At 49.3% G+C, this 20,757-nt stretch overlaps 1 protein-coding gene across 4 annotated transcripts in view; it reads right to left on the bottom strand.

Annotated features, from left to right (window-relative positions):
• The window catches only part of ypel2a (yippee-like 2a), a 76,232-nt gene extending 55,487 nt beyond the window's left edge, over positions 1-20,745 (bottom strand). For 3 of the 4 annotated variants that reach the window (XM_072469905.1, XM_072469906.1, XM_072469908.1), the window contains exon 1: positions 20,463-20,736. In XM_072469905.1, the coding sequence (XP_072326006.1) occupies positions 20,463-20,579 (117 nt within the window). In that variant the 5' untranslated portion in view covers positions 20,580-20,736. Of the gene's footprint in view, positions 1-20,462 lie in introns of all 4 variants that reach the window. The other variant, XM_072469909.1, reaches the window with a different exon arrangement.
• Positions 20,746-20,757: the final 12 nt, after the last annotated feature.

Here is a 20,757-nt window from a genome sequence, read left to right as displayed (position 1 = left end):
CTCACAGCACAGTTCTGCTGCAGAGAGAGGTGCTATGGTGTGAAGCGTCAGCTGTGGCTCAGTGGGTAGCACTCTTGTTTGAGTTGGAAGATTGTGGGTTCAAACCGTGTCCAGGCTCACATGCAAGTCCCTGCACCGAGGGAGGTCTGCGCTGCCGTCAGCGAGGCTGCCCGCTGCGCCGTCAGCGAGGGTGCCCGCTGCGCCGTCAGCATGGCTGCCCGCTGCACCGTCAGCATTGCTGCCTGCTGCACCGTCAGCATTGCTGCCCGCTGCACCGTCAGCATGGCTGCCCGCTGCACCGTCAGCATGGCTGCCCGCTGCACCGTCAGCATGGCTGCCCGCTGCACCGTCAGCATTGCTGCCTGCTGCACCGTCAGCATGGCTGCCCGCTGCACCGTCAGCATTGCTGCCCGCTGCACCATCAGCATTGCTGCCTGCTGCACCATCAGCATTGCTGCCTGCTGCACCGTCAGCGAGGCTGCCTGCTATCACTGAGGCGCTCTTGCCTTGAGAGCAGGCATTGGTGTTGTGTTTATGATTTGGGGGGGGGGGGGGCAGGGATTGTGGATTCACTGTACATCAGATTTGCATATAGCTGGAAAAGCAGAATTCGTTTTTGACTCCGGGATTTGAATATAGTTCAGTTTAGGTGCCTCCAGTAGCTACATTCACACACTCGGGTGGGGTAGTGAGCCCGGATTATTTCTGATGTGAAAGAGTGTAAGAAAAACAGGTAGCCTTTTCTTTTCACTCACAAACGAGACCTTTCGCAATCACCCTCTTTTAAAAACACATTAGCCCTTTGTAGCTCTGTTTAGGGTCTTTGTTTTAATAACTCTTAACCTGTCAATCCCGGTGTGCCCACGGTCGGCGTGACCCTTCAGCATTCTTGGATAGAAGGACAGCATTAGGGAGCAGGTGGATGCGCAGGGTCACCGAGCGCAAAGATGAACAGCATCAAAAATGTTTTTTTTTTTTTTAAAAACACAACAGCATCTCAACTTTCCTCATCCTCCAGACACCCCTGGGAGCTCATCACAGAACTGGGACCTGATGGTTACAGATGCTCACCGATCACAGTCGGTGTGGAGTTTGCACATTCTCCCAGTGTCTGCGTGGGTTTCACCCCCACAACCCAAAAATGATGTGCAGTGTAGGTGGATTGGCCACGCTAAATTGGGGCAATTAGGGTTAGGGTTTCCCCCAATTAAGGGGCTTAATTGGGGGGGGGGGGGGGAATAACTGTGTACTCTAAATTTATTTATTTATTTATTTTATTTATTTATTTATTTTTTTTAAAGATGCTCACCGATAATGTGGACCAAAGGCACAGGTCTTTCTTAAAATTTAGAGAACCCAATTATTTTTTTTGCAATTAAGGTGCAGTTTAGCATGGCCAATCCACCTAACCTGCATGTCTTTCTGGGTTGTGGGGGTGAAACCCACGCAGACACGAGGAGAATGTGCAAACTCCGCACGGACAGTGACCCAGGGCCGGGATTCGAACCAGGGTCCTCAGCGCCGTAGGCAGCAATGCTAACCACTGTGCCACCGTGCTGCCCCTCTGTATAGTTTTTGTCACCCCGCCAGATGGAAGTCGGAGCCCTGCGGCCACCTCTGACTTTCCTTGGCCATAGCTGTGACTTCATCTAAACGCAATTAAGGGGAAGCTAGATGATCAGGGGAGAGAGAAATGAATAGAAGGATCTGTCAATAGGCCAAGATCAACAGGTTCCTGTTGAGTATGAACACCAGCATGAACTCGATGGGCTGAATAGCCTAAGTCAGTGCTATACTTTCTGTGGGCTAATTTACTCTGGCAGGGCCCCTGCATAATAACGGCATTAGCTTCATACATGGCTTTGACAGCAAATTCTGGCCTGCTGCATCTTCTGTCTGTCCACAGTTGTTGGTGCACACCTCTCCATCTCCCCAAAAATTTCCACTTCACCCTCAACATGTGTCAAATCAGAATCATTCTGTGGCCCTTCTGACAATGTAATAATAATAATCATCGCTTATTGTCACAAGTAGGCTTCAATGAAGTTACTGTGAAAAGCCCCTAGTCGCCACATTCCGGCACCTGTTTGGGGAGGCCGGTAAGGGAATTGAACCCGCACTGCTGGCCTTGTTCTGCATTACAAGCCAGCTGTTTAACCCACTGTGCCTGCTGCACCATCAGTATTGCTGCCTGCTGCATTCTCATTCCATGGACAAAGAATGCTTTTTTTTTTTTAAATTTAAATTTTTTTTTTTTTTTTTAAGAATAACCAATTCTCTTTTTTGTTCCAATTAAGGGGCAATTTAGCCTGGCCAACCCACCTCCCCTGCACATCTTTTTGGGTCGTTTGGGAGGGGGGGGGGGGGGGGTGAGACCAACGCAGACACGGGGAGAAAGTGCAAACTCCACAGGGACAGTGACCTGGGGCTGGGATCGAACCCGGGGTCCTCGGCGCCGTGAGGCAGCAGTGCTAAACACTGCGCCACCGTGCCGTCCAGAGAACACTTTTACTCGTTAGCCGAAGAGTCGAAGCTCACCCCTGGTGTGGACAGTTCTACTGGTCGTACCTCCCTCTGAAGAGGGAGTGAAAAGGCGTTGGCTGTTTGAGCTCAGGATTCCCAATTACCCACTGGTCTCGAGGAGACACCGAACGTATCCAGAGAGAGCAATGCCAACTCCTGGACTCGGGCCTCAATCCTGGAGTGGAGATGCTGCTCGCAGAGCGTGAAATATTTCAAAATTCCAACAACATGAACTTGCATTTATATAGTGCCCCACAACGTAGGAAAACGTCCCAAGGTACTTTATAGGATCCCTAACCAGAGGACACAAATGTAAAGGTGTTTAGCAAATTGGACAAGAGTCGTCCAGGGTTGGGGGGGGAGACAAACAAGAGAAGTTGGTGAAACAAGACAAGGAGAAATACTATGTGTTTTGTTAAATTTAGAAAGATGGGAGATGCTGCTGTAAAGCAGAGCTACAGAGAAAAGGCCAAATACCCGCTGATACACAGCGTGTCACTGCGCTGCTGTTATTGAGTTATTAATAGAGTGGAGATCAGGAGACACAAACACCAGCACACTAGATACCCAGTGTTTTCATGTGTGCTATTTCTCCCTGAAAAAGCTGGATGTGTTTAGCTGGTAAAATCCTGTAAAACACCCCCTTGCCCAGTTAGAGAACATGGCAGCAACAACGGTTTTGTGAGCTGGTTATTCTGGATCAGAAAGATTTATTTGCAATCACAGTTTAAAAAAACAAAAAACGTTATTATTGAATCAAAAGGTGACGAGAGAGTATTTAATAAAAACCTGCCAAACTTATGGCTCAGGGTTAGTGTTGCTGTTTGAGTTGGAAAGTTGCGGGTTCAAGTCCCACTCAAGGGACTCAAGCACATTGAGGTTGACACCGCACAGTGTCAGAGGTGTCATTGTACAGGGGTGTCGTGTCGTGTCGTCTGCCCCGCCCCCTCCCCCTGAGGTGGACGTGGAAGATCGCACAACGCAATCTCAAGTAGCGCATGGGGAGTTCTCCCGGTCAAAGGTTATCCTTTCAAAACACGTTTTAAAAAAATATTGGAAGTCTGCTGTGCACAAATTAACGGCCGTGTCTCCTACATTAGAACAGTGACTTTGATAGTACTTTGTTAAGGCAGACTGAATTGCAGCTTTCAAAATGGAACTGGATAAAGAGAGAAAAAAACATTTTGCAGGGCCTTAAGGAAATAACGCAGGAAATAATCATCTTTATTGTCACAAGTAGGCTTACATTAGCACTGCAATGAGGTTACTATGAAAAGCCCCTAACGAAGCCAGACGGGCTGCACACAGCCAACACAGGACACAATGTGCTGAATAGTCTTCTGTGCTGTAACCATTCTATAACAGACTGTAAAGCCCAATCTGGGGAGCTACGCAAGTGTAGGACTTTTTTCATAATAAACTTCATGAGACTGACCGAGAACAGCAGCTGCTTGCAAGGACTTATAATATTGTAAAAATTCAATTGCAGAGAGGAAAAGATCTTCCCATAAAAGCCGGGGAAACCAAAAAAATAAGGGAGGAGGGAGGGATATGGCCAGGATTGAAAAGAGGAGAAAAAAAAAAAGAGGGGATAAGGCGAGGTGACACGAGTAGATCGTTCACTCCCTCTAGCCTGTTATATCATTCAACTAGCTCACGGTTGATCTGTGCATGAACCCCATCTACCCACTCGAGCTCCATATCCCGAACCCCATTTACCCACTCGAGCTCCATTTCCCGAACCCCATTTACACACTCGAGCTCCATATCCCGAACCTCATTTACTCACTCGAGCTCCGTATCCCCAAACCCCATTTACCCACTCGAGCTCCATATCCCGAACCTCATTTACTCACTCGAGCTCCGTATCCCCAAACCCCATTTACCCACTCGAGCTCCATATCCCGAACCCCATTTACCCACTCGAGCTCCATATCCCGAACCCCATTTACCCACTCGAGCTCCATATCCCGAACCCCATTTACCCACTCGAGCTCCATATCCCGAACCCCATTTACCCACCCGAGCACCATATCCCGAACCCAATTTACCCACCCGAGCTCCATATCCCGAACCCCATTTACCCACTCGAGCTCCATATCCCGAACCCCATTTACTCACTCGAGCTCCATATCCCGAACCCCATTTACTCACTCGAGCTCCATATCCCGAACCCCATTTACCCACTCGAGGTCCGTATCCCAAACCCCATTTACCCACTCGAGCTCCATATCCCGAACCCTATTTACCCACTCGAGCTCCACATTCCGAACCCCATGTACCCCCTCGAGCTCCACATCCCGAACCCCATTTACCCACTCGAGCTCCATATCCCAAACCCCATTTACTCACTCGAGCTCCGTATCCCCAAACCCCATTTACCCACTCGAGCTCCATATCCCGAACCCCATTTACCCACTCGAGCTCCATATCCCGAAACCCATTTACCCACTCGAGCTCCATATCCCGAACCCCATTTACCCACTCGAGCTCCATATCCCAAACCCCATTTACCCACTCGAGCTCCATATCCCGAACCCCATTTACCCACTCGAGCTCCATATCCCGAACCCCATTTACCCACTCGAGGTCCGTATCCCAAACCCCATTTACCCACTCGAGCTCCATATCCCGAACCCCATTTACCCACTCTAGGTCCGTAGCCCAAACCCCATTTACCCACTCGAGCTCCATATCCCGAACCCCATGTACCCACTCGAGCTCCATATCCCGAACCCCATTTACCCACTCTAGGTCCCTATCCCAAACCCCATGTACCCACTCGAGCTCCATATCCCGAACCCTATTTACCCACTCGAGCTCCACATCCCGAACCCCATGTACCCCCTCGAGCTCCACATCCCAAACCCCATTTACCCACTCGAGCTCCATATCCCAAACCCCATTTACTCACTCGAGCTCCGTATCCCCATACCCCATTTACCCACTCGAGCTCCATATCCCGAACCCCATTTACCCACTCGAGCTCCATATCCCGAACCCCATTTACCCACTCGAGCTCCATATCCCGAACCCCATTTACCCACTCGAGCTCCATATCCCAAACCCCATTTACCCACTCGAGCTCCATATCCCAAACCCCATTTACCCACTCGAGCTCCATATCCCGAACCCCATTTACCCACTCGAGCTCCACATCCCGAACCCCATTTACCCACTCGAGCTCCATATCCAGAGCCGCCTTTACCCACTCGAGCTGATCCCGAACCCCATTTCCCCACCCGAGCTGATCCCGAACCCCATATCCCCCACCCAACAAAAAGACTGGTCAATCTCAAGTTCTGAAAGCTCAAACTCACCCCCTTCCTTTGAGGAACAGAATACCAGGGGCGGGATTCTCCGCCAGGCCACATTTCTGCCCCGACCGGCCGGCGGGACTCTGCGTTACACCAGCCGGTCAATGGGGTTTCCCAATGTGGGGCAGCCCCACGCCCTCAGGAAACCCCCGGGCGCCGGCATAACGGAGACTCCCGCCGGTGGACAATCCCGGCTCCTATTCTCACTACCTTTCTGGTGAAGTTGCTGATTTCCCTCCCAAATCACCAGCTCTAATCTCATTTAAAAAACACAGGTCCTCAAGGGTCATAATCTCCGGATTACTGCCCGAGCCACGTGCAAATTGGCATAGGGAGGCAAGAATAAGGGAAGTTAACACGTGGCTGAAAGAGTGGTGTGGGAAAGAGGGGTTCCTTTTCATGGGACACTGGCATCAGTTTTGGGACAGGGGGGACCTATACCGTTGGGATGGTCTCCACCTGAACCGAGCTGGGACCAGTGTTCTGGCAAAAAGAGTAAATAGGGTGGTCAATAGGACTTTAAACTAGAGATTGGGGAGGAAGGGAATGTCAGGGAACCAAGAGGTGAAGTAATCAGTGGGAAGCGTAGCTGCTTAGGAATACAAAAAAGCACGAAAAGACAAAACTCAGGAGAGGTTACGATAGTCCCCATCCCACAAAATATGACACAGTGTATGGAAAGGCTCAGTAAACCAAGGTCCACCACACTAAGAAAACAAAAAGGGACGGTCAATAGAGAATTAAAGGTGCTATATTTAAATGTGCGCAGCGTACGGAACAAGGTAGATGAGCTTGTGGCCCAGATTGTGACTGGCAGGTATGATGTGGTAGGCATCACAGAGACATGGTTGCAGGGGGTTCAGGACTAGCATTTAAACATCCAGGGATTCTCAACCTATCGAAATGACAAGAGAGGGGGCGGGGTTGCCTTGTTAATTAGGAATGAAATTAAATCAATAGCACTAAACGACATAGGGTCAGATGATGTGGAGTCTGTGGGGGTAGAGTTGAGGAACCACAAAGGCAAAAAAACCATAATGGGAGTTATGTACAGGCCTCCTAACAGTGGTCAGGACCGGGGGCACAAAATGCACCACGAAATAAAAAGTGCATGTCAGAAAGGCAAGGTCACAGTGATCATGGGGGACTTCAATATGCAGGTGGACTGGGTAAATAATGCTGCCAGTGGACCCAAGGAAAGGGAATTCATTGAATGTTTACAGGAGGGCTTTTTGGAACAGCTTGTGATGGAGCCCACGAGGGAACAGGCCATTCTGGACTTAGTGTTATGTAATGAGCCAGACTTGATTAAAGATCTTAAAGTAAGGGAGTACTTAGGAGGCAGTGATCATAATATGGTAGAATTCCATCTCCAATTTGAAAGAAGGGTAGAATCAGATGTAAAGGTGTTACAGTTAAATAAAGGTAACTACAGGGGCATGAGGGAGGAACTGACGAAAATCGACTGGGAGCAGAGCCTAGTGGGAAAGACAGTAGAAAAGCAATGGCAGGAGTTTCTGGGAGTAATTGAGGACACAGTACAGAGGTTCATCCCAAAGAAAAGAAAGGTTATCAGAGGGGGGAATAGGCAGCCATGGCTGACAAAAGAAGTTAGGGAATGCATCAAAGCAAAAGAGAAAGCCTATAATGTGGCAAAGAGTAGTGGGAAGTCAGAAGATTGGGAAGGCTACAAAAACAAACAGAGGATAACAGAGAAATAAGGAAAGAGAGGATCAAATATGAAGGTAGGCTAGCCAGTAACATTAGGAATGATAGTAAAAGTTTCTTTAAATACATTAAAAACAAACGGGAGGCAAAGGTTGACATTGGGCCGCTCCAAAATGACGCTGGTAATCTAGTGATGGGAGACAAGGAAATAGCCGAGGAACTAAATAAGTACTTTGCGTCAGTCTTCACAGTAGAAGACATGAGTAATATCCCAACAATTCCGGAGAGTCAGAGGGCAGAGTTGAATATGGTAGCCATCACAAAGGAGAAAGTGCTAGAGAAACTAAGAGGTCTAAAAATTGATAAATCTCCGGGCCCAGATGGGCTACATCCTAGAGTTCTAAAGGAGATAGCTGAAGAAATAGTGGAGGCGTTAGTTATGATCTTTCAAAAGTCACTGGAGTCAGGGAAAGTCCCAGAGGATTGGAAAAATCGCTGTTGTAACCCCCCTGTTCAAGAAGGGAACAAGGAAAAAGATGGAAAATTATAGGCCAATTAGCCTAACCTCAGTTGTTGGCAAGATTCTAGAATCCATTGTTAAGGATGAGATTTCTAAATTCTTGGAAGTGCAGGGTCGGATTAGGACAAGTCAGCATGGATTTAGTAAGGGGAGGTCGTGCCTGACAAACCTGTTAAGAGTTCTTTGACGAGATAACAAATAGGTTAGACCAAGGAGAGCCAATGGATGTTATCTATCTTGACTTCCAAAAGGCCTTTGATACGGTGCCTCACGGGAGACTGCTGAGTAAAATAAGGGCCCATGGTATTCGAGGCAAGGTACTAACATGGATTGACGATTGGCTGTCAGGCAGAAGGCAGAGAGTTGGGATAAAAAGGTTCTTTTTCAGAATGGCAACCGGTGACGAGGTGTCCCACAGGGTTCAGTGTTGGGGCCACAGCTGTTCTCTTTATATAATAACAATCTAGATGACAGGACTGGGGGCATTCTGGCTAAGTTTGCCGATGATACAAAGATAGATGGAGGGGCAGGTAGTATGGAGGAGGTGGGGAGGCTGCAGAAAGATTTAGACAGTTTAGGAGAATGGTCCAAGAAATGGCTGATGAAATTCAACGTGGGCAAGTGCAAGGTCTTGCACTTTGGAAAAAAGAATAGAGGCATGGACTATTTTCTAAACGGTGACAAAATTCATAATGCTGAAGAGCAAAGGGATTTGGGAGTCCTAGTCCAGGATTCTCTAAAGGTAAGCTTGCAGGTTGAGTCCGTAATTAAGAAAGCAAATGCAATGTTGTCATTCATCTCAAGAGGCTTGGAATATAAAAGCAGGGATGTACTTCTGAAGCTTTATAAAGCATTAGTTAGGCCCCATTTAGAATATTGTGAGCAATTTTGGGCCCCACACCTCAGGAAGGACATACTGGAGCGGGTCCAGCGGAGATTCACACGGATGATCGCAGGAATGGTAGGCCTAACATACGATGAACATCTGAGGATCCTGGGATTATATTCATTGGAGTTTAGGAGGTTGAGGGGAGATCTAATAGAAACTTACAAGATAATGAATGGCTTAGATAGGGTGGATGTAGGGAAGTTGTTTCCATTAGCAGGGGAGACTAGGACCCGGGGGCACAGCCTTAGAATAAAAGGGAGTCACTTTAGAACAGAGATGAGGAGAAATTTCTTCAGCCAGAGAGTGGTGGGTCTGTGGAATTCATTGCCACAGAGGGCGGTGGAGGCCGGGACGTTGAGTGTCTTTAAGACAGAAGTTGATAAATTCTTGATTTCTCGAGGAATTAAGGGCTATGGAGAGAGAGCGGGTAAATGGAGTTGAAATCAGCCATGATTGAATGGTGGAGTGGACTCGATGGGCCGAATGGCCTTACTTCCGCTCTTGTCTTATGGTCTTATGATTTCCCCTCATTCCTGATGATCCCACCAGTGGAAATAGTTTCTCGGTTATCCTCCCCTCCCCCTACTTAGAGTGCCCACCTGACACCCAGCTCAAGCATTTAAGAGGCTGAAGATTAGGGGAGGAAAAGTAGGCACCGAGAGGCACGAGAACACCACTGTTTTGGGGAGAGGACAATGAATTTCAAGAGTGGGTGATGCTTTAGCAAGACTGGATCTCAAAACAGCGGGGGAGCCAAGCGAAGAAATGCAGGCGGGAAGGGGGGCGTTTCAGGGTTTTGGAATTCCACAGGATGGGTTAATAAAACGGAGCAAGAAAGATTGGACTGGGAAGCGAGCGGAAGACAAACAGCAAGTAGACTTGAACTTAACGACGGGCCAGATATTGCTGGAGATAGACATCCCCCCCAGCGAGTCAGACTTTCCTCTATATCCCTCTGGGCTTTAGTGAATAACCGACCAATGGCACATCTCCTTAACCGTTGAGATTTAGAAATGGAGGAAAAATACAGGAAATGAATATTGGAATGTTGCGCAACAGAAAGAGGTCATTCCGCCCAGAGTGGTTAACATCTGGAATGAACTGCCCAAGAGTGTGGTGGTAGCAGAAACAACCATGGCTTTCCAAAATATAGAACTGGATAACTTTCTGAAGACTAAAGGACTATGGGGAAGAGACATGGGAGTGGGACCAAGTGATTTTGCAGAGAGTACACGACAGGCTGGTTGGCGCCCTTCCACATTTAAACCCTTCTACGATTCCATGTCCAAGCCAGGGCTCTGCGATAGCAACCCAGCTAATCCGCCTCCCCATCTCTTTCCCCATAGCCCTTCAAAATCTTCCCCTTCAGTTGCTTATCCAATTCGCCTGTTAGAAGCCATGATTGAATCTCTCTCCGCCACACTTGCAGGCGGCGCATTCCCGATCCTAACCGCTCGCTGCACTAAAAATGGTTCATCCTCAGGTTGTTATTGGTTCTTTTGCCAATTATCTTAACATCAGTGCCTTCTGGTAATCTATCCTTCTGCCAATAGAAACAGTTTCTCTCTACATTGTCCAGATCCCAAACATTCCGACAGTTTTATCAAATCTGCTTCCCCCACACCCACCACCCCACCAGTCGAGAAGATGAATTAGAGTTAAATCTGGGACAGAATGAAAAACTACAGAGAAATAAGGGTTGGATTAACAGACAGAAAGAGGGACGGCACGGTGGGTTAGCACTGCTGCCTCACGGCGCCGAGGACCCGGGTTCGATCATGGCCCTGGGTCACTGTCAGTGTGGCGTTTGCACATTCTCCCCGTGTCTGCGTGGGTCTCACTCTCACAACCTTAGTGGGCAGCACGGTAGCACAAGTGGTTAGCACTGTTGCTTCACAGCTCCAGGGTCCCAGGTTCGATTCTCGGTTTGGGTCTCCGTCTGTGCGGAGTCTGCACATTATCCCCGTGTCTGCGTGGGCTTCCTCCGGGTGCTCCGGTTTCCTCCCACAGTCCAAAGATGTGCCGGTTAGGTGGATTGGCCACGCTAAATTGCCCTTAGTGTCCAAAAGGGTTGGGTGGAGGGCTTAAATGGAGTGCTCTTCCCACGGGCCGGTGCAGACTTGATGGGCCAAATGGTCTCCGTCTGCACTGTAAATTCTAAACCCAAAGATGTGCAGGGTAGGTGAAGTGGAAAAATTGCCCCTTAATTGGAAAATAATAATTGGGTACTCTAAATTTATAAAAAGAAAGAAATGAAGGACAGAAAGGGGAAAAAAAGGTTCAAAATGCACATTTTATAATCATTCCATTCTGCCCAGCAACAAGCGTGTGTTTTTTTTCGGAGCACATTACAGCACGTTTTGTGAACAATTCTTGAAGTTTGGAATTTTTTTTGTGTGGCGCTGCTACATTCTGTTCAACCCTTCGTTCTTCATTGAACCACCACAGATCCTGAAGCCTCTGGTGCTAAACCCGATAACTCAGTATTGAAGTTTTAATTGCACAGACCTGCCCGGTGTGTGGGCACATCGATCGGGGTCAGGTAGCTCCTGCCCTGTTCAGGCAGAGGTTTGAGCAACACTGGGGGTCAGAAAGGAACAAAAATGATCTACGCTGCTGTTCCCCAGTAAACGTGGCGGGAATGCGGATTTCAAGCTCTGCTCAACGGGATACTCCCCATTTCACGGTCATTGCCGGTAGGATTGTGAAGAGGACCTTGGAAGGCTTTCTAGGACAATCATTTCAAGACTTCACCAACCCTTGAGGAACATTTATCCCCGAAATTCTCAAGAGGTCTTTACCCCAAGAAGTACTTACTGGAGAGTCACCAGGGTAAAGGAAAGTCTTTATTATCTTGCTGGAGATATTGTTTGGTCTGCATGAGGAATTGGGGGGGGGGGGGGGGGAGAAAGTCATGAGGCCAGACAACACTGCTGGAAAGAAGTACACGTAGGGAGAGTTGGCGTTCTCTTCCCCGCCCCCTCCCCAATCAATGCGTGGCTCAGGACATGCCCGCTGGACGTGTCCGAGAACCCTTAACCCCAGAGCCTGCAATATGCCACTTTGAGCCAGCTGGAAGACTGCACATCTGTGGTGAAAGTGGATGTCAGGAGTCCACATAGACCCCTCCATCCAGGAAAACGGCATTGAATCACCAATCGAGCGGTAAACCTGCAGGTGTCTGTTCAGCACCTCCTCGGCAAACATACAAATCTGAAGCAGGAACAGGCCGCATGGCCCCTCAAGCCTGCCTCACCATTCAACAAGGTCAAGGCTGATCGGATTGTGACCTGAACAAGTTCAAATTACGGTGAAAAGCAATTAGGACCAAAATAGCGTGCCAAATCAGAACTCTCAAAAACGGGCTCGTCTTATTAGCACTGTACCCATGTTTGGTCAAGACTTCCCAGTTTTTGATTCCATATTGTTTCAATCAAATAATCCGCTAATTCATATTTATGAATTTATGAGGGGGCTGGTTTAGCACAGTGGGCTAAACAGCTGGCTCGTAATGCAGAACAAGGCCAACGCGGGTTCAATTCCCGTACCATCCTCCCCGAACAGGGGCCAGAATGTGGAGACTAGGGGCTTTTCACTGTAACTTCATTGAAGCCGACTTGTGACAATAAGTTATTATTTTGTTTTAATGCAAAAACAGTGACCGATTTAACATGAGCTGACAGGAATTTTTTTTTTTTTTTTGAGGCAGTCCCCATGGCGACACACATTGAGATTTGTATAGGTGCACGCTGACAGACACACACACACGGTGCGAGACTCACATCCATCACAAACATACAGAGAGATGGAAGAATGGGTACAGATGCTGCCCATTCCAAAGCACAGCCAAGGAAACTAACCGGGGATACACGGGCGATACACAAACTCTCCACGAGGTCGGACAGCACAAGTGAGGGGGTAACTCTCCACACCCACCACCACCCACCATCCCACCCCCACCCACCATCCCCCCCCCCACCCACCATCCCCCCCCCAACCCCTCCCCCCCTCCACACCCACCACCACCCCCCACCCCCCCCCCCCCACCACCACCCCCCCTCCACACCCACCATCCCCCCCCCTCCACACCCACCATCCCCCCCCCCCCCTCCACACCCACCACCCACCATCCCCCCCCCCCCCCCCACAACTTCCACAGCTTCAGCACAGCTCCTCGCTGACACGGAGAGGGGGAGGGAGGGGGTTGTGCAAATAGTTGGTACCAGCTCAAAGTTCAGCTTGTGAAGTGTTTGAACAGTCGACAGCTGCAGGGAAGGACTGTGCGCTCAACCCTGACACAAAGGTTCCTTCTTCTCACCCAGACAAAGTGGGTCTTTAGTTTCCTGCTCAGCTTGGGAGGAGGGGGGCACATAAACCAACTGCTGAACTACACGCACTTCCAGCAGTGAGGTCATGTCCTGACATTCAAACTAACTCGCCTCCCACTTTCAATACCAAAAGTCTCCCTCCTGGCCCCAGGTGTCCTCCGAGATTCTTAATGTGCTAACAGTGGGGGAACGGAGAGGAAACCGCGCTCTCAACTGGGCTTCTCGACTGATGATTCGGGGGGGGGGGGGGTTAGCACTACAGCTTCATGGTGCCGAGTTCGATCCTGGCCCTGGCTCTGTCCATGTGGAGTTTGCACATTCTCCCCATGTCTACATGGGTGTCACCCACACAATCCAAAATTAGGTGGATCGGCCACGCTAAATTGCCTTTTAATTGGGGTGGGGGGGATTCTATGCCCCAGAGGACTGTGAATGCTCAGTTGTTCTCGGAGATCAACATATTTTTGGACAATCTGGGGCTGTGGTGGTTAGGTGGGAAAGTCGAACGGAGGTAGTCGATCAGATACGACCTTCCTGAACAGCAGAGCCGGCTCCTCAGGTCGAATAGCCTAATCGTGGTCCAATTTCTTACATTCTAGAAAGAAAGCTGGTATTTCTACAGCAACATTCACGACCAGAGGGTGTCCCAAAACACTTCTTCATCAATGATGTGCTTTCGAACAGTATTCACTGTTTTCACGTTGGAAACTCTGAAGCCAATTTCCCCACAGCAAGCTCTCGCAATCGGCAACGTTAACGAACAGCCAATCTTCTTTTTTTTTATTTTTTAAATTTAGGTTACCCAATTATTTTTTCCAAGGGGCAATTTAGCGTGGTCAATCCACCTACACTGCGCATCTTTGGAATGTGGGGGCGAAACCCACGCAGACACGGGGAGAATGTGCAAACTCCACACGGACAGTGACCCAGAGCTGGGATCGAACCTGGGACCTCAGCGCCGTGAAGTAGCTGTGCTAACCACTAAGCCACCATGCTGCCCCAATCTTCTTTCTTGAATGGTGACGTTAATTAAGGGACATAAATTGGCCAGGACAATGGGGAAGACTGCTGTGAGAGGCCAGTTCTGTTTAATTTAAATTAAAAAAATTTGGACTATCCAATTCATTTTTTCCAATTAAGGGGCAATTTAGCGTGGCCAATCCACCTAACCTGCACATCTGTGGGTTGGGAGGGTGAAATCCAGGCAGACACGGGGAGAATGTGCAAACTCCACACGGACAGTGACCCAGAGCCGGGATCGAACCTGGCACCTCGGCGCCATGAAGCAGCAGTGCTAACCCACTGAACCACCGTGCTGCCCAGTCAGTTCTGTTTAACGTCTCATCTGAAGGAACGGCGATATATTTCCAAATGAGGATGCGGAGTGACCTGGAAGGGAACCCCCCCCCAGGGTGTTCCCAGGTATTTGTAGAGGCACTTGTTACAGGAGCCTTGTCGATTGGATGTCCGATCCTTTGAGAGAGGATGAGATAAATCGAACGGTGCTGATTGGCTAAACTCAGATTACACAGGTAAGCAGGAAGGCAGAGGGAGGCCAGGAAGAATAGACCATCGACTGTGAAAACTGACCCTGTAGGATGGTGAAGGGTGTGGATTGGGGTGCATTAGCAAACAAAATTCATTTTGGGGGGGGGGGGGTCCACAGTAGCACAGTGGTTAGCACAGTTGCTTCACAGCGCCAGGGTCCCAGGTTCAATTCCCGTCTTGGGTCACTGGCTGTGCGGAGTCTGCACATCCTCCCCGTGTCTGCATGGGTTTCCTCCGGGTGCTCCGGTTTCCTCCCACAGTCCAAAGATGTGCTGGTTAGGCGGATTGGCCGTGATAAATTGCCCTCAAGTGTCCAAAGGGGTTGGGTGGGGTTGCTGGATTTCGGGATAGGGTGGGGCTGTGGGTTTAGGTATGGTACTCTTTCCAAGGGCATGTTGAAATCCCGCTGCTGCAGATGGCAAAATTGGAATTCACTAAAAATCTGGAATTAAAAGTCTAACGAAGACAACAAAACGATTGTCGACGGTCGTGAAAACCCATCTGGTTCACTAATGTCCTTTAGGGAAGGAAATCTGCCGTCCTTACCCGGTCTGGCCTACATGTGACTTCAGACCCATAGCAATGTGGTTGACTTTTAACTGCTACCTCAAGGGCAATTAGGGATGAGAAATAAATGCTGGCACAGCCTGCGATGTCTGCGTCCATGAACGAAATTTAAAAACGCCAATTTACCCACAGCAACATAATAATGATCAGGTGATTGGTTTCCCGCCAGGGATAAATATTGGCCAGACAGCAGGGGCAACTCCCCTGCTCACCTTCAAACGGTCCCACAGGGTCTTTCACATCCACTGAGAAGGCAGACGAGATACCTCATTCCAGAGAGGAGGCAGGCACGCCTGCCAATGCAGCACTACTGCACTGGGGCCTTGGTTTGTGTGTGCAGGACGGCAACGTCACCCCATCTTCTGGTCACTAAGGAGGGGAAACCCAAAACTGGATCACGGCAACTTTATAAAAAAAATAATAATTTAGAGTACCCAATTCATTTTTTCCAATTAAGGGGCAATTTAGCGTGGCCAATCCACCTACCTGTGGCTAGCACTGTGGCTTCACAGTGCCAGGGTCCCAGGTTCGATTCCCCGCTGGGTCACTGTATGCGGAGTCTGCACATTCTCCCCGTGTCTGCGTAGGTTTCCTCCGGGTGCTCCGGTTTCCTCCCACAGTCCAAAGATGTGCAGGTTAGGTGGATTGGCCATGCTAAATTACCCCTTGGTGTCCAAAAAGGTTAGATGGGGCTATTGGGTTTATGGGGATAGGGTGGAAGTGAGGGCTTAAGTGGGTCAGTGCAGACTCGATGGGCTGAATGGCCCTCCTTCTGCACTGCATGTTCTGTGTATCGACGTACCCGGCACATCTTTGGGTTGTGGGGGTGAGACCCACGCAGGTACAGGGAGAATGTGCAAACTCCACACGGACAGTTACCCAGAGCCAGGATCGAACCTGGGACCTCGGCGCCGTGAGGCAGCAGGGCTAACCCACTGCGCCACCGTGCTGCCCCCTACGACAGCAACGTTTAATGTGCGGAAGGTCCCAAAGCACTTCACTGGAAGATGAACAACATTGAAAATATGGCCAAGTGAGAGGGCATTAGGATGGGTGACCAAATGATTGGTCAAAGAGGTAGGTAAGATGTTTAGGGGGGGGGGGGGGGGGGGGGGGAATCCCAGGGTTTAGGGCCCACATCAAAATAAATGGCTCCCATATTCACTCAGAAGTCATGTGATGGGTGACATCCCCCCCCGTCCCCCCCGACTGAGTAAATGCTTCTGAACTGTACACACTGTAGCCAGGAAATATCTCTCCCAAACAGGGAAACCCAGTATCAGGTTCTCCAGGCTCTACGCTCGTTCCTGCTCAGACTGCCCATCTGGCCCAGTTTCACCGCCGGGCTATTTTGTCTCCCCCACCCCCCCGGATCCCTTTCCCTCACACACCGTCAGAATTGCAAGAGCAACCCGCGAGAGAGGTCAGACACGGGGTCATCAACCTCCTGTTGCCACCCCCCACAACCCAAACTCTCTTGCATCTGTTGCACCGAAGCTCTCCCAACGAGATCTCAGGCTGGAGATCAACACCAGGCCTGACGCAAGTGCAGCAATTTAACGCGCCATCAAAACCTCCGCACGACCTAGCAAAGCTCTGCAGTCAGTCACTCGACGGCCGCAGGACCAGAAAGAGGCCATTTAGCCCCTCAATCCTGTCCCCACCGTTCATCTAGATCGTGGCTGATTCGTATCTTAAATCCATCGACCCACCTTGATTCCACACCCGTCACATCCGTTAAAAAACCCTCGCCGAACAAAAATCTTTATGTCCTCTTTGTACTGGACTCGCTATACCAGAGGAGATCATTTCCCTCCATTGCAAATTCTTCATAATCATCTTAAACTCCTCAATTAAATCAACTGCCAGAGTTTCAAAAAAAAAAAAAAATGCTCATTTTAGAATTTTGCAATCCCATCACTGCAGACAGGGATAGCAAACAATAAGACAAAGGCATTGCCCCCTGAGGACAGAAATATCAGCCTGGCTCACACTGTAGCCCCTCTCTCCTCTTCAACCATCCTGCTCCTTGACATTAAAAGTTGTGATTCCCACCTGCCCGTTCCGATGCAGCTTAAGAGGAGAGGGAGCAAAGAGGCTCCTCCAATGTCTGACCAACCTTCCAACACACGTCTGGGAAATGACCAATCGGTTGATATCCTTTGGGATCTTGAGGTGCACAAAATGGCTGCCGTGTTGGCCTACTTAGCCAAACAAACTTGAAAGCTATTTATCATCAAGTACCTGGGTGTTTTTCCTCAGGGTAATGCAATGGAGTCCTTTATAAATCCAAGCCTTTCATTTTCTTAAAGCTAAATTCATTTTGGTGACAACTGTCAAGTGCCGATGGGCCGAATGGCCTCCTTCTGCACTGTAAATTCTGTGAAATTCTATAAGTCAGTCACCTCCATATTAAAGTAAGCTAAAGTCACCATAGTCCCAGATGACCATTGGCTACTTTCCCCCATGACGGGGTAGAACTGACCGGTGGTGATTTAACCCTAGGGTCACCACACCTCCGGCGAGGGTCAAGGTTGAGAAGGCGAGGCTTTAATGAACACCCTCAGCCGGTACGGGAATCGAACCCACGCTGTTGGCCTTGCTCTGCATCACAAACCAGCTGTCCAGCCCATTGAGCTAAAATGGCTCCAATATATGTATTAGACTAATCTATATTAATTACTACAGAGTGGAAGATAGAGACCTAATCGTTAGGCATGGATCCTCAAATATTCCAGAGGGAGATTTGGGGGAAGGGGGGTAATTAAGCACAGCCATCCCTAATTGGCGAGGATTAGGGAATCATTGTAAGAATATATAAACCAGTTCACTCGTGTATCTGCGAGGACTGGTGAGAGTGCGACTTTCCTTTTGCCGTCTTGGAAATAAACCTGTTTTGGTACACAGTCTAGTTTCAGACTCATTCTTCCTCAACGTACAATTAATGGAATCAGACCCCAGGGAAACTACTTCCATTGGATGCACGGCACACAAACAGGAGATTCGGCTTAACCAGTCCATGCCAGCTCCACTGGGATTTTCACACCTAAACCTACCATCGTAACCCTCCCTCAAATCCTCGTCGAGTTTCCCTTCAAATATATCCCAAGACTATCACTCCCACCACAAACTTGAAAAGATTCTGCACCGAAGGACAAACCAGTAAAATTTAGGAAATGACTTTTACTGGTCTGAACTGATCTTGCGACCTTAAAATGGGCCTACTTGCAGTTCAGACCAGCACCAGTCATTACCCCTCCTTCTGGAGCATCAGACCTTCACTAACCCACGCTGGATTTGACAGGAGGTGGTGACGTTTGGAAATTAAAACAGATCCTGAGAGACGGTTAAAGTGTACAGCATTGAGCCAATCATAGAATTTACAATGCAGAAGGAGGCCATTCGGCCCATCGAGTCCACACTGGCTCTTGGAAAGAGCACCCTACCCAAGCCCACACCTCCACCCTATCCCCATAACCCAGTAACCCCACCCAACACCTAACCCCACCCAACACCAAGGGCAGTTTTGGACATTAAGGGCAATTTATCATGGCCAATCCACCTAACCCGCACATCTTTGGACTGAGGGAGGAAACCGGAGCACCCGGAGGAAACCCACGCACACACGGGGAGAACGTGCAGACTCCGCACAGACAGTGACCCAAGCCGGAAATCGAACCTGGGGCCCTGGAGCTGTGAAGCCAATTGTACTAACCACTGTGCTACCGTGCTGCCCTCGAATCATGCTCGCACATTACAGGTGGCTGCACGTACAACCAAGAAAACAACCCCATCCAGGATAATCGCACCTTCCAACTCTAGGTGTGTGAGGCTCTGTAGGCTACACCACCTCAACTGCAAATCCAAGTATTTCTGCTTCTACCATCCCTTCTGGCGGTGAGTACGAGACAGCCATTATCCTGCGTTTGAATAATCTACACCTCAGCTCTCCTCTAATCCTTCCACAATTACTTAAATCAAAGCGCCTCTGGTTACTGACCCCTCTGCTAAGGGAAATGGGCTATTCCTATACACTATCAAGGCCCCTCAGTCTTACATACCTATCACTATTAAAATGTGTCTACAAAGGGACGGCCTATTGAACGGCCCCTGTCCAATCCAATGGAAATTACAGGATACAGGTCGAAACATCAAGGTTCATTCTGATCGCGGGTGAAGGACTTCATTTCCACCCCAAGTTGAACAGCATTCACAGACTCGACACTATTCCATCCACACGTTCTGGTTCTAGATCTCGAGGGAAACACCTTGCACACGCTCGCACATTACAGGTGGCTGTACTTAATTAACATCTCCCACTGTTCAGTAACAAAAGGAATAAAACACGAACACTGACCAATGTACACATGCACTCTGCTTCTATTTTCCTTTCCTTTTAGTCAACAAAAAGGTTCAAGTGCACGTGCATACGTCATGCAGATGTGAAGATGGAAATGGTAGAACAAGAGGTATTTCACCTGCACTCCCTTCAATTTGATCGGTCTACCATTCCTGTTCCCAATGCAGTCTCCTCTATATTAAGGAAACTAAGGGAACGATTGAACCACATGGGAAGCAAGTCCCAAAGCGAGGGTGTTTAACCGCATGTTTCCCGTTACGCCGGTCGGTCAATGGGATCTTCCATTGTGGGGCAGCCCCACGCCGTCGGGCAACTCCCGGGCTGCCGGCAAAACGGAGCACCCCACCGGCGGAGAATCCAGCTCACTATTCACGACGCCCTATGCTGCTCTTGCTCATTATTTGCTTTGTTTGGCCCCTTGTTCCGCACTGTAACCAATCACCGTTTGTCGATTATTCTTTGTCTACTGTGTACGTTCCCTTGGCCGCAGAAAATACTTTTCACTGTACTTTGGCACACGTGACAATAAAATCAATCAATCAAACTCGATCCATTTTCACATTGTACATCTGGGAAAAATATTCTCTGGCATAATGGCCACTGTGGGGAAGCTACTTTCTGCTCCAGGTCATTCCATGAATTTTGTCCACACAACTCCTCCAATACTCCCCTCTCCCTCCCATAACAAGGACACCACCACCCAACATTTCTATTAAACAGTAAGTCCCGATTAGGTCAGTACCTTTGAGATGAGCTCATCGTGGTTTGCAAGGTGGGCTCGGCAGTGGATGCAGCTGTACGTCCTGTGGCAGGTGGGTAGGTAAGCCTGGAATGTCTTCGATCTCGTCATCTTCACCATGGGGGCCACCGGACGCAGCGCGAACTCCGGGCTGCTCCACGAGGCACTCAGACAGGTTGGCTCACACGGAAAACACTGGAACACGCAGGTGAAGGCCGTGGTGTGGCAAGCGGGCGGTGTGGCAGGGTTCCACACACTGCTGGGCACCAGGGGAGAGGTGTGGGGGGGTGGGGGGGTG

Source organism: Scyliorhinus torazame, chromosome 12 (assembly GCF_047496885.1).
Source record: "Scyliorhinus torazame isolate Kashiwa2021f chromosome 12, sScyTor2.1, whole genome shotgun sequence".
Taxonomy (NCBI): domain Eukaryota; kingdom Metazoa; phylum Chordata; class Chondrichthyes; order Carcharhiniformes; family Scyliorhinidae; genus Scyliorhinus; species Scyliorhinus torazame.
This window is presented reverse-complemented; position numbering and strand designations above follow the sequence as displayed.